We start from the raw sequence: 13,527 nt of genomic DNA, 5'->3' as shown, positions 1-13,527 counted from the left end.
CACAGGAGGCCTGCTGGCAGGAGGGGGGCTTCGGGCCCATGCCCGTAGCCAGGATTTTATCATGGGGGGGGCTTTAAATAAGTCAGGGGGCCAAAAAAAAGGATCAAAGAAATTTTTTTAAAACTCACTCTTGCAGCGTTTGCACTTTGCCTGCCTATGTGGGGGAGCAAGCCATGCTTGGGGAAGGGGAGGCAGTGGGGACTCCACTGGGTGGCTCACAGAGTTGGTAGTCCTCCAGGCAGCTCAGAGAGCCGGGTGTGTGTGTGTCAGGGCTGGATAAAAGTCAGGGGGCCTTGGCAGGAAGTCTGGGGGCCAGGCCCCAAAATGCCCCACTGTAGCTACAGGCCTGTTCAGGCCACAGCTGGGCTCAAGACTCTCCTGTAGCCGAACCCTGTCCTGGTCACTTTGAAGAATGTCCCACAGCTGCTCCTGTTCTCTCTCTCTCTCCCCGCCTTCTGCCCACAATATCTGTCCTCAGCCAGGTCCAGATGTGGCTTTTCACTCCCCAGCTGCAGGGCCGGTTCAACCACTTCCCACAATCTTCGTCCATTATATTAACCACAGCTCACTGGTGTCGATATCGTTCCAGGCAGTGAACCCACGGAAGTGACCAGCCAGCCCAGAGGTCAATTGCCCCCTCCTGTCATTCTCCAAACGTTCCAAAGAAAAAGCCATACGAGGGTCTTTGCCACTTCAGACTAAGGTTTTTGGGTTTTTTTTCACCCTTTGGAATACTCCCAGGGTTCAAAACATTCCCGCCAATACAAAGGCGCTTTTTGGGGGGTCAGATATATTCAGGACTTCACTTTTGTTAACCGCATGTCCCTGTTGGCCATCAGAAACATTCTCTTTTTCATTTACTTTTTACTTCATTTATATCCCTATATTTTCCCCTAGGGCAGTGGTGGCGATCCTATGGCACGGGTGCCAGAGGTGGCACTCAGAGCCCTCTGTGGGCATGCGTGCCATCGCCCCAGCCAGGCCCAGACCATCATCAAAGTGTCGAATTCTCTGCCAAATAATTTTAAGTAAATGAAAGCATTTGGGATTGCTTTCCTTACTTTGTTTGGATCATCTTAAGTTAATGTTATGAGTTGTTTTTTCTAAAGTAAAACCTCAGTATTCAGGTTAAATGGCCGTGTTGGCACTTTGCGATGAATAAGTGGGTTTTGGGTCGCAGTTTGGGCACTCGGTCTCTAAAAGGTTCGCCATCACTGCCCTAGGGGGACCCAAAGCAGTTTACGCAGGCCTGTAGGCCACGTGGGGCTCTGGGGGGCCGGCCCCCTCGTGCGGTTTGCGGGCCCCCTCCCCTGATTATCTGCTCCCCCCATGGCCTCACAGGAGGGAGGGGAGGCGGCGACCCGTCGGAGGGAAGACGGGGCGGGAGTCGGGACTCGGCGCTGGCAGCCAGCAAGTCCGGACGGCGCGGTCCCTCCGAGCCTCTCCCCCAGAGTGGCGCCGGCGCTTCTAGTCCGAGGGCGGCTGGCCGGCGCTTCCTAAAGCCCCCCGCCTTGCTTCTCAACATTGCAGCAGCGCTCAGCGCGACTCTCCATCCACGCGGGAGCCAGCAGCGCTGTGTGGGACTTCATGGGGCCGCTGAGCACTGCTGCAATGTTGAGAAGCAAGGCGGGGGGCGGGAGGGTGTTAGGAAGCGCCGGCCAGCCGCCCTCACCTCGGACTAGAAGCGCCGCTCTGGGGGAGAGGCTCGGAGCAGGTTGCCCTCTGCACAGAACACGGGTAGGCTGTTTGGAGGGGGGGGAGACTGGGATCCTGATATCCCTGGCAATGGAGACCCCAGAGGCCAATGCTGCTTACGCCACTCTCCTCTCCTCCATTTTAGCCTCACAACAACTCTGTGAACTAGGTCAGGGTGAGACAGTGTGGGACCGGCCCAAGGTCATCCAGAAAGCTTCCATGGCAGAGCGGGGATTCAAACTCAAGTATCCCAGATCTTAACCAGATACTGTAATGGTACTACTGCACAACACTGGCTCTCCTGTCGGATGAGATGAAAGTTATTTTTATTGTTCTACTATAATGTACACAAACTGCCTACTGCGTCTTCCATTTCAATGTAATATCTTCATTTTTTTTTAAAAAACCCTGCCCACAAAAAGAAAACAGCACAGCAAGCAGAGAGAGGGGGCGGGCTCTTTCTTCCTGCTCAGCTACTTTTCGGCTTGCAAAGAGTCTTTGATGAGAAGGAACATTGAAAGCTGGACTCTACCAGCTGCAGTCTGGAGTGGTGCAGTCTGTCCTACCATCTGCAGGGTCCAACACCTCCTCCTGAACCGGGGGCTTTAGTCTCCGACATTTTAATGTACAGTGGGAGGGTGGGCTTCCCAGTTCCCAGTTCCCCTGTCTTATAGAGATCTAATCAAGCCGGCATCAGGTTCTCAGTAGGACATACATAAGTAGAAAATCGATTGATTCCAATGTGGATTCAATCTGAAAACAGGTATCTGCTGCATTAATCATCCCCATAACTTTGCACACACTGTGTGTGTGTGGGGGGGTCTAAGTTACCTGCAGATCAGACCAGCGTGGTGGGGTGGTTGAGAGTGCCAGGCTAGTATCTTGAAAAAAAAAAAAGTAAAAAGAATTCCTTTAAGCAGTGGAAAGCTAGTCACAGTGAGGCTGATAAAACGGAACACAGGCTATGGCAAATAAAATGCAAGTCTGAGGTCAGGCAGGCAAAAAGGGAATATGAGGAGCATATAGCAAAAAACGTAAAAACCAACAATAAAACTTTCTTCAAATACATTAGAAACAGGAAACCAGCCAGGGAGGCAGTAGGGCCCTTGGACGACCAAGGGGTAAAAGGAGTATTGAAGGATGATAGGGAAATGGCTGAGAAGCTAAATGCATTTTTTGCCTCCGTCTTCACTGTGGAAGATGAGAAGTGCTTGCCCACTCCAGAACCACTGATTTCAGGAGGGGTGTTGGAAGACCTGAGTCAGATTGAGGTGACGAGAGAGGAGGTCCTAAAACTGATAGACAACTTAAAAACTGAAAAATCACCAGGCCCAGATGGCATACATCCGAGAGTTCTGAAAGAACTCAAATGTGAACTTGTAGATCTCCTGACAAAGATATGTAATCTTTCCTTAAAATCTGCCTCCATTCCTGAGGATTGGAAGGTAGCTAATGTCACTCCCATCTTTAAAAAGGGTTCCAGAGGAGATCCGGGAAATTACAGGCCAGTCAGTCTGACGTCGATACCGGGTAAATTGGTGGAAACCATTATTAAGGAAAGAATTAGTAGGCACATAGATGAACAAAACCTATTGAGGCAGACTCAGCACGGTTTCTGTAAGGGAAGATCTTGTCTCACTAACCTGTTAGTGTTCTTTGAGGGGGTGAACAAACATGTGGACAAGGGGGATCCAATAGATATTATTTACCTTGACTTCCAGAAAGCTTTTGATAAAGTTCCTCATCAAAGGCTCCTAAGTAAGCTCAAAAATCATGGGATAGAAGGACAAGTCCTTTTATGGATCAAAAACTGGCTAGTTCATAGAAAACAGAGAGTGAGTGTAGGTGGGCAATTTTCTCAGTGGAGGGTGGTAAGCAGTGGGGTACCGCAGGGATCAGTACTTGGTCCACTGCTTTTTAACTTGTTCATTAATGATTTGGAGATGGGAGTAAGCAGTGAAGTGGCTAAATTTGCGGATGATACAAAGTTGTTCAGGGTGGTGAAAACCAGTGAGGATTGTGAGGCACTCCAAGGGGATCTGTCAAGGATGGGCGAGTGGGCGTCAACATGGCAAATGGGGTTCAATGTGGCCAAGTGCAAGGTGATGCACATTGGAGCCAAAAATCCTAAATATAAATACACATTGATGGGGTCTGAACTGGCAGAGACTGAGCAAGAGAGAGATCTTGGAGTTGTAGTGGATAACTCACTGAAAATGTCGAGACAGTGTGTGACTGCAATAAAGAAGGCCAATGCTATGCTGGGGATTATTAGGAAGGGTATTGAAAACAGATCAGCCAATATAATAATGCCCCTATATAAATCAATGGTGAGACCTCATTTGGAATACTGTGTGCAGTTCTGGGCACCACACCTTAAAAAGGATATTATAGCTTTGGAAAAAGTGCAGAAAAGGGCAACTCGAATGATAAAAGGGTTGGAACACTTTCCCTATGAGGAAAGGTTAAAGCGCTTAGGGCTCTTTAGCTTGGAGAAAAGACGACTGAGGGGTGACATGATCGAGGTTTATAAGATTATGCATGGGAAAGAGCAGGTAGAGAAAGAGGTACTTTTCTCCCTTTCTCACAATACAAGAACTCGTGGGCACTCCATGAAACTGCAGAGCGGTCGGGTTAGAACGGATAAAAGGAAGTACTTCTTCACCCAAAGAGTGATTAACACATGGAATTCACTGCCACAGGAAGTGGTGGGAGCTACAAGCATGGACGGCTTCAAAAGGGAATTAGATAAGCATATGGAGCAGAGGTCCATCAGTGGATATTAGCTATGAGGTATAGCTAGGGGCTCTGGGGCAAGTGATGCTCTGTCTTCTTGGTGCTTGGGGGGGGGTCAACAGTGGGAGGGCTTCTAATGTCCTGGCCCCACTGCTGGACCTCCTGATGGCACTGGTATTTCTGGCCACTGTGTGACACAGAGTGTTGGACTGGATGGGCCTTTGGCCTGATCCAACATTGGCGTCTCTTATGTTCTTATGTTCTTATGACCCAGGCTGGGATCCCCGCTTGTGCCATGGAAGCTCGCAGGGTGACCTTGGGGCCAGTCACACTCTCTCTCAGCCTCAAACTACCTCGCAGGGTTGTTGTGAGGATAAAATGGAGGCGAGGAGGCTGACATAGGCCACTTTGGGTCCCCACTGGGGAGAAAGGCAGGGTATCAATGAAAGAGAGAGGGAGAGAGGGAGAGAGGGAGAGAGAGATGTAGCAGAATAAGGTAGCCGAAGAGGCTGTACCACTTCAGACTGTAGGTTGTACCCTTTATCCCTTGATGATCTATGTTTTGTTGTGATGCCAATAAAGGTAGCTGATGATGAAAGAAAGAAAGATAGAAAGAGAGAGAGAGAGAGAGCGAGAGAGAGAGAGAGAGCGAGAGATAGAGGAGAAAGAGAGAGAGAGAGAAAGAGAGAAAGAGAGAGAGAGAGAGAGAGAGAGAGAGAGAGAGAGATGTAGCAGAATAAGGACGCCGAAGAGGCTGTACCACTTCGGACTGTAGGTGGGGACAGCCACATTTTCAAGGCTGGAAAACCTCCTGCAAATCAAAAAATGAGCTGGCCTGCCAGAAAGAAGGTTGGAGGCTCGCCCTTCACACACTGAGCTGGTTTCCCGTTAACGGGCATTAATCACTCCCCTGCAGTCTAGTGGCAGTCCATGCTACAACCCCCCCCCCCAGCACAGGGCCACTCCTCCCCCTGCAGGCCTAGTCCAGGAGGAAGACAGAGGAGCTTCAGCCAGGCTCAGGGGCTGGACAGGGCCAGGCGGTCCCCACTTAGCTTTCTGTATGGCCTGGTTCCTGTGGGGCTGGGTTTGAAATTGTAGTACCTCCTCCCCGCCATCCATGGTGGTGGCGCTGCAGAGCAGCTGAGATCGACCCGCCGTGCCCAGCGCAGACTCCCGGGCGGCGGTCTGTTCTGGCCTCACCAGGGCTTCCGCCCTGTTCACAAGTGGTGCTTAGTCACTTCCAAAGTACTCTTCACATTTACACGGGAGTAGCTGAACACACCGGAGTTTCTTTCTGAATGAGACTGCAGGTTGCCATCAATGCTCCCTCTAAGCTGTGGTGTTTTGTGAGCAAAAATTCTACTTTGTGTTTGTGAGCTCCTGGCATTAAAGTTGTGAGTGAGCGATTTGGCTACTGCATGAATTAGTTTGCTCTGGAGCCATCCTTCCTGGGATAAGACATAAATGTGTGAGCCAGAGGCTAAAAAAACGTGAGCTAGCTCATACTAACGCGGCTTAGAGGGAACACGGGTTGCCATCTGAAAAAGGCAACTGAAAGAATTAAGGGGATATAACACCTTCTCTATGAAGAAAGGTTAAGGAGGTGAGAAATGAGGATTGAGGTGGGGACATGATAGAGGTTTGCAAAATTATGTAGAGAAAGAAGTATTTTTTCCCCTCCTCACAACACAAGAACTCCTGGGCATTCAATTAAATTAATGAGCAGGAGGCTTTGAACAGATAAAAGGAAGGACTTATTCACTCAAACAATAATTAACACCTGGAATTCACTGCTGCAGGAAGTGGTGGTGGTTACAAGCATAGAGAGCTTTGAGAGGGGATCGAATAAATGTAAAGGCAGAGGTCCATCAAGGGCTATTAGCCACAAAGTATAGATGCTGCGGTGGCTCAAGTGGTTAAGACGCTGAACTGCAGGCTGGAAGGTCGGTAGGTCAGCAGTTCCAGACCCGAGTGCCACATGATGGAGCTCTGATCTCTGGCTCCAGGTCCTGCCAACCTAGCAGTTTGAAAGCAAGAAATTGCAAGTAGATAAATAGGTACCACTTTGGTGGGAAGGTAACAGCGTTCTGTGCACCTCGGCGTTTAGTCATGCCAGCCACATGACTACGGAAACGTCTTCGGACAGCGCTGGCTCTTCGGCTTGGAACCGGAGATGAGCACCACATCCCTAGAGTCGGATTCGACTGACTTTCGAGCAAGGGAAACCTTTACCTATAGATGGAAGACTCTGTCTGGGGCAGTGACGCTCTGTATTCTTGGTGCTTCGGGGGCAACAGTAGGAGGGCTTCTGGAATTCTGGCCCTACTGGTGGACCTCCTGGTGACCCCTGAGTTTTGGCTAGTGTGTGACACAGAGTGTTGGACTGGATGGGCCACTGGCCTGATCCAACATGGCTTCTCTTGTGTTCTTATGCTCTAAATCCCACTGGGCAGCTCCGGCTTTGCTTCTGGGTAAAACAATTGCTCTGTGCAGGTCAAAGGGGGAAATGCTCCCGAACGGGACTGCCCCCGGGCTGGACACTTTTTTGCTGCAGCTGCCGGCTGGAGGAGTCCCCGCGATCTGAAGACGTCCCCCTCCAGAGCCCCTCCCCCTTGGTGCCCAGAGGCGCGTCCGGCTTCGGGCTTGAGCCTGGCAAGGGTCCCTGGCAATGTTCTCTCTAAGCTGTGGAGTCTTGTGAGCAAAAATTCTACTTTGTGAGCTACTGGCATGAAAGCTGTGAGCGAGCCATTTGGCTACTGCATCAATTACTTTGCTCTGGAGCCATCCCTTCCTGAGCGGAGACGAAAATGTGTGAGCCAGAGGCTAAAGAACTGTGAGCTGGCTCACACTGACTCAGCTTAGAGGGAACACTGGTCCCTGGCACCGCGCCCCCTCCCTCCTGGGGCCACCCACACCCCTCCGGTGCCCTGCGCTGGCCAGCGGGCTGGAGCTGCCTGGAGCGCGCAAGGGGAAGGGCCTGACTCCTCCTCCCCGGTGAGCTCAGCGCCAGCCTGGGCGGCCCCTCGACGGGCGGGCGAGCGAGGGAGGCGAGCGCTGCAGAGCCAGCGGGGAGCGGAGCACCAAGAAGGCAGGCAGGGGGCGGCGGACGGAGCATGGGCGTCTAGGCGCCGCAGGGGCCCCGGCAAGCATGGCCATCAACACGGAGGCGCCGCTGGCCAAGGCGCTGGAGGGCTCGCCCCTGCCGGCCGAGGCGCACGAGACCGAGAAGCTGCTGACGGCCGGCGGCAAAGTCTGCAAGTCCTTCTCGGCCAGCGACACGGCGCTGGTGGACGAGGCCGAGCGCAACGGCCACAGCTTGCCCTTCAAGGCCGGCTCGGAGGGGCGGCTGGAGGGGCCGGGGGCGCGGCCGCCGCTCTCGCCCTCCCGCTTCAGCCTGGGCCGCGCCTCCTCCACCGCCACCACCTCCAACCTCCAGGAGCCCGAGCGGCCCGACGATTACCTGCTGCTGGCCATCCTCTCCTGCTTCTGCCCGGTCTGGCCCGTCAACATCCTCGCCCTGGTCTTCTCCATCCTGGTAAGGAAGTTCCCCCGGCGCGCCCGGGCGCACCAGCCCTCTCCAAGGAGCCCTCTCCAAGGAGCCCTCTCCAAGGAGCCCGTGCGCCCTGGGCGCCCTCGGGGATACGCGTCTTCCCGGGATTGGGGGGGGGGCAATCGCGGGCTCTCCTCCCACCCCCGGGGGCTGCCGGCTTCTCACCTTTCGGCCAAATGTCGACCCGGAAAGCAGGCAGGAAAACCGGCGGCGGGGCTTGGCGCTGTCTCCAGCAGGCGCCCCCGCGCGCAACGGAGGAGAGTCGGGTAGACTTCTCCAAGCGCAGGAAGGACGTTCGTGTGCTGCACGTGGGGCAGGAAGAACAGACAAAAAGAGTCCTCGGTTTCTGCGTCAACGGTTTAGGGAAACCGGGGGGAGTCGCTAGAAGGACGCGAGCAACTGTGTCTGGAAAGGCGGTCGCGTGAAATCACGGGAGCCGGCCCGCTAAACGGGACGGAAGCGGAATCAAACCTAATGGAAAGCGCCCTTCGCAGTGCGCGATCGGGCTGTTTCCTCTGCAGAGGGCATCCCGCTGCTCGGTGCCTGAGACTTGCTCTTCTGGTTGGCAAAAATACTGCCCATCAAGCAGACCCCAATCCAGTGTCGCCTTAGAGACCAACAAGGTTTCCCGGGTGTAACCTGGATAGCCCAGGCGAGCCCGACCTGGTCAGATCTGGGAAGCTGAGCAGGGTCGCCCCTGGCCAGTATTAAGATGGAACCACGGGCTCTCTGGGAAGAAAAGGCAGGAGATGGCAGGCAGACCACCTCCGAATGCCTCAGACAGGAGCTGGAAGGGAGATCTCACAGTCTTGGGGGGGGGGGGCATTTCCACGACCCCCAGCCACTGCTTGGTCCTCCCGTTGGAGGATACCCCAAGGAGCTTCTTGCTCGCCTCCTGGGCGGCTCCCCGCCCCACATCCTTGGACGAGGCGCTGTGGAGGCACCCCAGCATGGGTTAGCAACTGGGGTTTCTGGTGTGAATGACTCGCCCGCCTGGATCTCCTTGGTCTCGCCGGAGGGAGCTCCTGGCTCTGGTTTTGCTCCCCCGAGAAGCCCCGGGAGGACTCGCGGGAGCGAAGCGCAGCCCAGGCGAACTGTTTTGCATTTTGAGGGCGATCCAAAAAGCTTCCCCGGCCTGGGGAGAGGCGGGGCTGAGAAGAGCCCTGAAGCTTGCCGTGTGCTCCTAAGGCTTCTGAGCTGGTGCAGAGCGCCTCCGTGGCCAAGGGGAGACCACAGCCCAGGGCCCTGGGACTTGGCGGATCAGAGGGTGTGGCTGGCAAACAGGACTTGGGAGCCAATGTTCCCTCTGAGCTGAGTTCGTGTGAGCTAGCTCACGGTTTTTTAGCCTCCAGCTCACACACTTTGGTCTCAGCTCGGGAAGGATGGCTCCAGAGTGAACTGATTTATGCAGAAGCAAAACTGCTTGCTCACAACTTTAATGCCGGTAGCTCACCAAGTAGAATTTTTGCTCACAAGACTCCACAGCTTAGAGGGAGCATTGCTTAGGACCAGTGTTCCCTCTAAGCTGAGTTAGTGTGAGCTAGCTCAGTGTTTTAGCCTCCGGCTCACACATTTTTGTCTCGGCTCAGGAAGGATGGGGCTCCAGAGCAAAGTAATTTATGCAGCAGCCAAATTGCTTGCTCGCAACTTTAATGCCGGTAGCTCACAAAGTAGAAGTTTTGCTCGCAAGACTCCACGGCTTAGAGGGAGCGTTGCTTAGGACCTTTACCTTTGTGCAGGGGGTTGAGAGCCTGTCCCTCTTCCCCTCCGTCCCCAAGAACCACTCCAAGACGGCGGCTTCCTTGCCCCAGAGCCAGGCTGGTCTGAGCCGGCCTTCTTCTCCCCTCCTTGATGCTCAAGCCAGCCCCTCCTCCCCGCCCTTGAGGCTCCACAGCGCAGCAGGGGCTTCTCCAGGGGCTGGGCTGGCTCTTTCCCCCCTCCTCTCATTTCTGGTTGAAGCCAGTGTCACTGGGACGGCTTGCCAAGGGAAGCTGTTTCCAGGGCCGGGGAGGCTGGCTGGCTGGCTGGCTTGCATGCCTGGAAAGGGGGGGGGGGTTGCCTGCTGGCTAGCAGAGACTTCTGCAGCCTTCGAGGTGAACTTGGCTCTGGCACGGATGCGAAGGAAGGAAGGAAGGAAGGAAGGAAGGAAGGAAGGAAGGAAGGAAGTCTCTGGAAACCACACCCTCGGGACCAAATCTGACTTTTGTGGGAGAGTAAGGAGCAGTGTTCCCTCTAAGCTGAGTTAGTGTGAGCTAGCTCACAGGTTTTTAGCCTCCAGCTCACACATTTCGGTCTTAGCTCAGGAAGGACGGCTTCAGAGCAAACTAATTTATGCAGCAGCCAAATCGCTGTCTCAATACTTTAATGCCAGTAGCTGACTAAGCAGAGTTTTTGCTCACAAGACTCTACAGCTTAGAGGGATCATTGGCCAGGAGTCGAGGAAAGGTGCTCTTCCCATGCTCAAGGGAAATCTTTCTTTAAAATTTCAGCATTGTTTTTAAAAGTGAGTCCAGGCATTGAAAAGGGCACATAGGATGGAGGTTTGATCAAGATGAGATCCAGGGCTCTTTAAAGGGTAGGGTAGAGTTGGAGGAGGTCGGAAGGATTCAGTGATCGGAGGGCCTCCTGTACCTGAAGCATACCCCGCCCTTCACTACCCAAAGGAGTCTCAGAGCGGCTTACAAACTCCTTTCCCTCCCCCTCCCCACAACAGGCACCCTGGGATGTAGGTGGGGCTGAGAGAGCTCTGACACAAACTGCTCTTTTTCAAGGACAACTCTAAAATAACTTGTAACTGGCCCAAGGTCACACCAGCAGCTGCAGGTGGAGGAATGGGGAACCAAACCCGGTTCTCTCAGATTAGAGTCCACGCACTTAACCACTACATCAAACTGGCTCATTTTGGTGTAGTGGTTAGAGTAATTTGGTCAAACAATACTGAAATGCCTGGAAAGGTGAAGGGGTTTTGTTTTGTTTTTAGAGTTTTTAAAAGATGACTGAAAATGGGAGGAAGCATGACAGAGTTTCATGACATCGTGCATGGTGTGGAGAGAGTTGGCAGAGAGGCTTTCTCTCTCCACCAGAACCCTCAGATTCCGGGTGGTGGTAGCAGATTCAGGACGGACAAAAGAAAGGATCTGGAATGCAGAATAATGAAATGTGCTGTCATGGGGACTGGCAACAGCCAGAGGATTAGACAGCTTTGAAAGGAGTCTGAGAGGATCAGCCCATCAAGAGCACTCAAGCAGGCCCTGACCGGGATAGCCCCGGCAAGCCTGATCTCGGAAGCGAAGCAGGGCCGACCCTGGCAAATACTTGGATGGGAGACCTCCAAGGAATACCAGGGCCGGGAGGCAGGGGCAGGCTATCAAGCCACTTCTCTGAACGTCCTCCACGCCCCAGTAGGAGTCAGGCACAGGCAGACACACACACACAATGCAAAAATACCAACAAAAGAGCACCCCAGCATGATATCTGAGAGGAACCTCCAGCCTGAGGGGCAGCCTGCTGCTGAATACCAGATGCTGTTGAGCACCTGCTGGGGCCTGTATCCTCCCACCCGTGTGGACTTCCTGGGATCCTCTGGTCAGCCCCCGGGGGAAGCAAGAGGCGACAGGAGAATCTCATGATGAGATGGGCCTTTGGCCTGCCCAGTGGGGACCTCCGTACACTTGTCTGTTGTTGCAGGCAGGCCTCCGCCTGGGTTCCTCCAGCCACGCATCTTCTTGCAAAGAATGTTTCGCTGCGTGGGACCCTTTCGAACAAGGGAGGCGCTGGGGGGCTGAGGGCTACCCTGGCACCACAGCCCTCCCCCTGGCAGGGGGGCATTCCATTCCAATATTGGGGCTGGGCTGGATCTGTCGGTTTCAAATGGCCCTCCACACAGTCTGGGGTTTTAACTTGATTATTGTCAGTCAGTTCTGGCCCCGGGCGGGAGCCTCGAATCGGTCCTCCAGATTTCTTTTTCCTCTGGCACACTTTAACAGCCTGGCAAACAGGATGGTTGCTTCACGAACAGGACGGTTAAGGGGAAAGAAACCCCCTTTCGTGGGTCAAAATGCCAACTTTAATCCCTGTTAATGTGAAGTGGTTGTGATTCTGGATTGATTGTTACATGGCTACCAGTGTTCCCTCTAAGCTGAGTTAGTGTGAGCTGGCTCACAGTCTTTTAGCCTCCGGCTCACGCATCTTTGTCTTCGCTCAGGAAGGAGGGCTCCGGAGCAAACGAATGTAGGCAGCAGCCAAATCGCTCGCTCACGACTTTAATGGCAATAGCTGGCAAAGTAGGATTTTTGCTCACAAGACGCAGCTTAGAGGGAGCATTGCATGGTACCAGGGTGTGTGATTTCGTGTGTGTGTGTGTGTGCGTGTGTCGTCACTGAGCTGAAAAAAATGAGGGGAGGCAAAGGACCAACTTCTCCCACTGCAGACTCCTACGAAATCTGCAGAGCCAGCATGGTGTAGTGGTTAGAGTGTCAGACCGGGATCTAGAAGACCCAGGTTCAAATCCCCACTCATGCTGTGGAAGCTTGCAGGGCGACCTTGGGCCAGTCACCCCCACTCAGCCTGACCAACCTCACAGGGTTGTTGTGAGGATAAATTGGAGGAGAGAAGATCAATGTAAGCTGCTTTGGGTTCCCACTGGGGAGAAAGGCAGGGTACTAGATAAATAAATAAAAAGAATCATAGAATCCTAGAATGTTAGAGTTGGAAGGTACCTTGCAGGTCATCTAGTCCAACCCCCTGCACTCTGCAGGAGCACAGCCAAAAGATAGCCCTAAAACATACCCGAAAGATGGTCGTCCAGCCTCCGCTTGAAAATGTCCAGCAAAGGAGCATCCACCACCTCCCGAGGCAGACTGTTCTACTGCTCAACCACTCTTACAGTTAGGAAGTTTCTCCTGATATTTAGCCGGTATCTACTCCCTTGTAATTTCCACCCATTAGATCCAGTCTTGCAATCCGGAGCAAGAGAGAATAGATCTTTTAAACTGAAAGCAAATTTGTTGGTACCTAATTAATATGTATTTCTTTAACCATTGGTCTTGGACCGTAAATAAACGCTGATTGATCTGCTCCATCTTCTACATGACAGCCCTTCTAATATTTGAAGACTGCAATCATGTCCCCTCTAAGCCTTCTCTTTCCCAGGCTAAACAGACCCAACTCTTTCAGCCTTTCCTCATAAGACTTGGATTCAAACCCTCTCACCATCCTGGTTGCCCTCTTCTGGACACACTCGAGCTTGTCAGCATCCTTCCTGAAATGTGGTGCCCAAAACTGGACACAGGACTCCAGGTGAGGCCTGACCATAGCAGAATAGCGCGGAACTACCACCTCCCGTGATCTGGACACAATGCTTCTGTTAATGCATCCTAAGTGGGGAAAGCGTCCACTGCCCAGTGCAAATATAGTTTTCGGTACCAACCTTTTGGCCATCCCCTCTGTTGAAGCTGGAAGTGTGGTGGGGAGGGGGACACGATCCTGTCCAAAGGGGCTTTCCCCCCACTGTGGGTTGAGGGGAAGGAACCTGATGCGTGGGGGGG

The 13,527-nt window shown here is 53.2% G+C and overlaps 1 protein-coding gene across 1 annotated transcript in view; it reads left to right on the top strand.

Moving 5' to 3' along the window:
* The first annotated feature begins 7,579 nt into the window (after positions 1–7,579).
* TUSC5 (tumor suppressor candidate 5) overlaps positions 7,580–13,527 on the top strand; it is a 14,411-nt gene continuing 8,463 nt past the window's right edge. Inside the window, exon 1 of the mRNA XM_015422034.1 lies at positions 7,580–7,966. Coding sequence (XP_015277520.1) covers positions 7,580–7,966 — 387 coding nt within the window. The remainder of the gene's footprint in view (positions 7,967–13,527) is intronic.

Source organism: Gekko japonicus, unplaced genomic scaffold (genome assembly GCF_001447785.1).
Source record: "Gekko japonicus isolate JY-2015 unplaced genomic scaffold, Gekko_japonicus_V1.1 scaffold182, whole genome shotgun sequence".
Classification (NCBI taxonomy): domain Eukaryota; kingdom Metazoa; phylum Chordata; class Lepidosauria; order Squamata; family Gekkonidae; genus Gekko; species Gekko japonicus.
The sequence above is the reverse complement of the archived record's forward strand: the minus strand, read 5'-3'. Positions and strand labels throughout refer to the sequence as shown.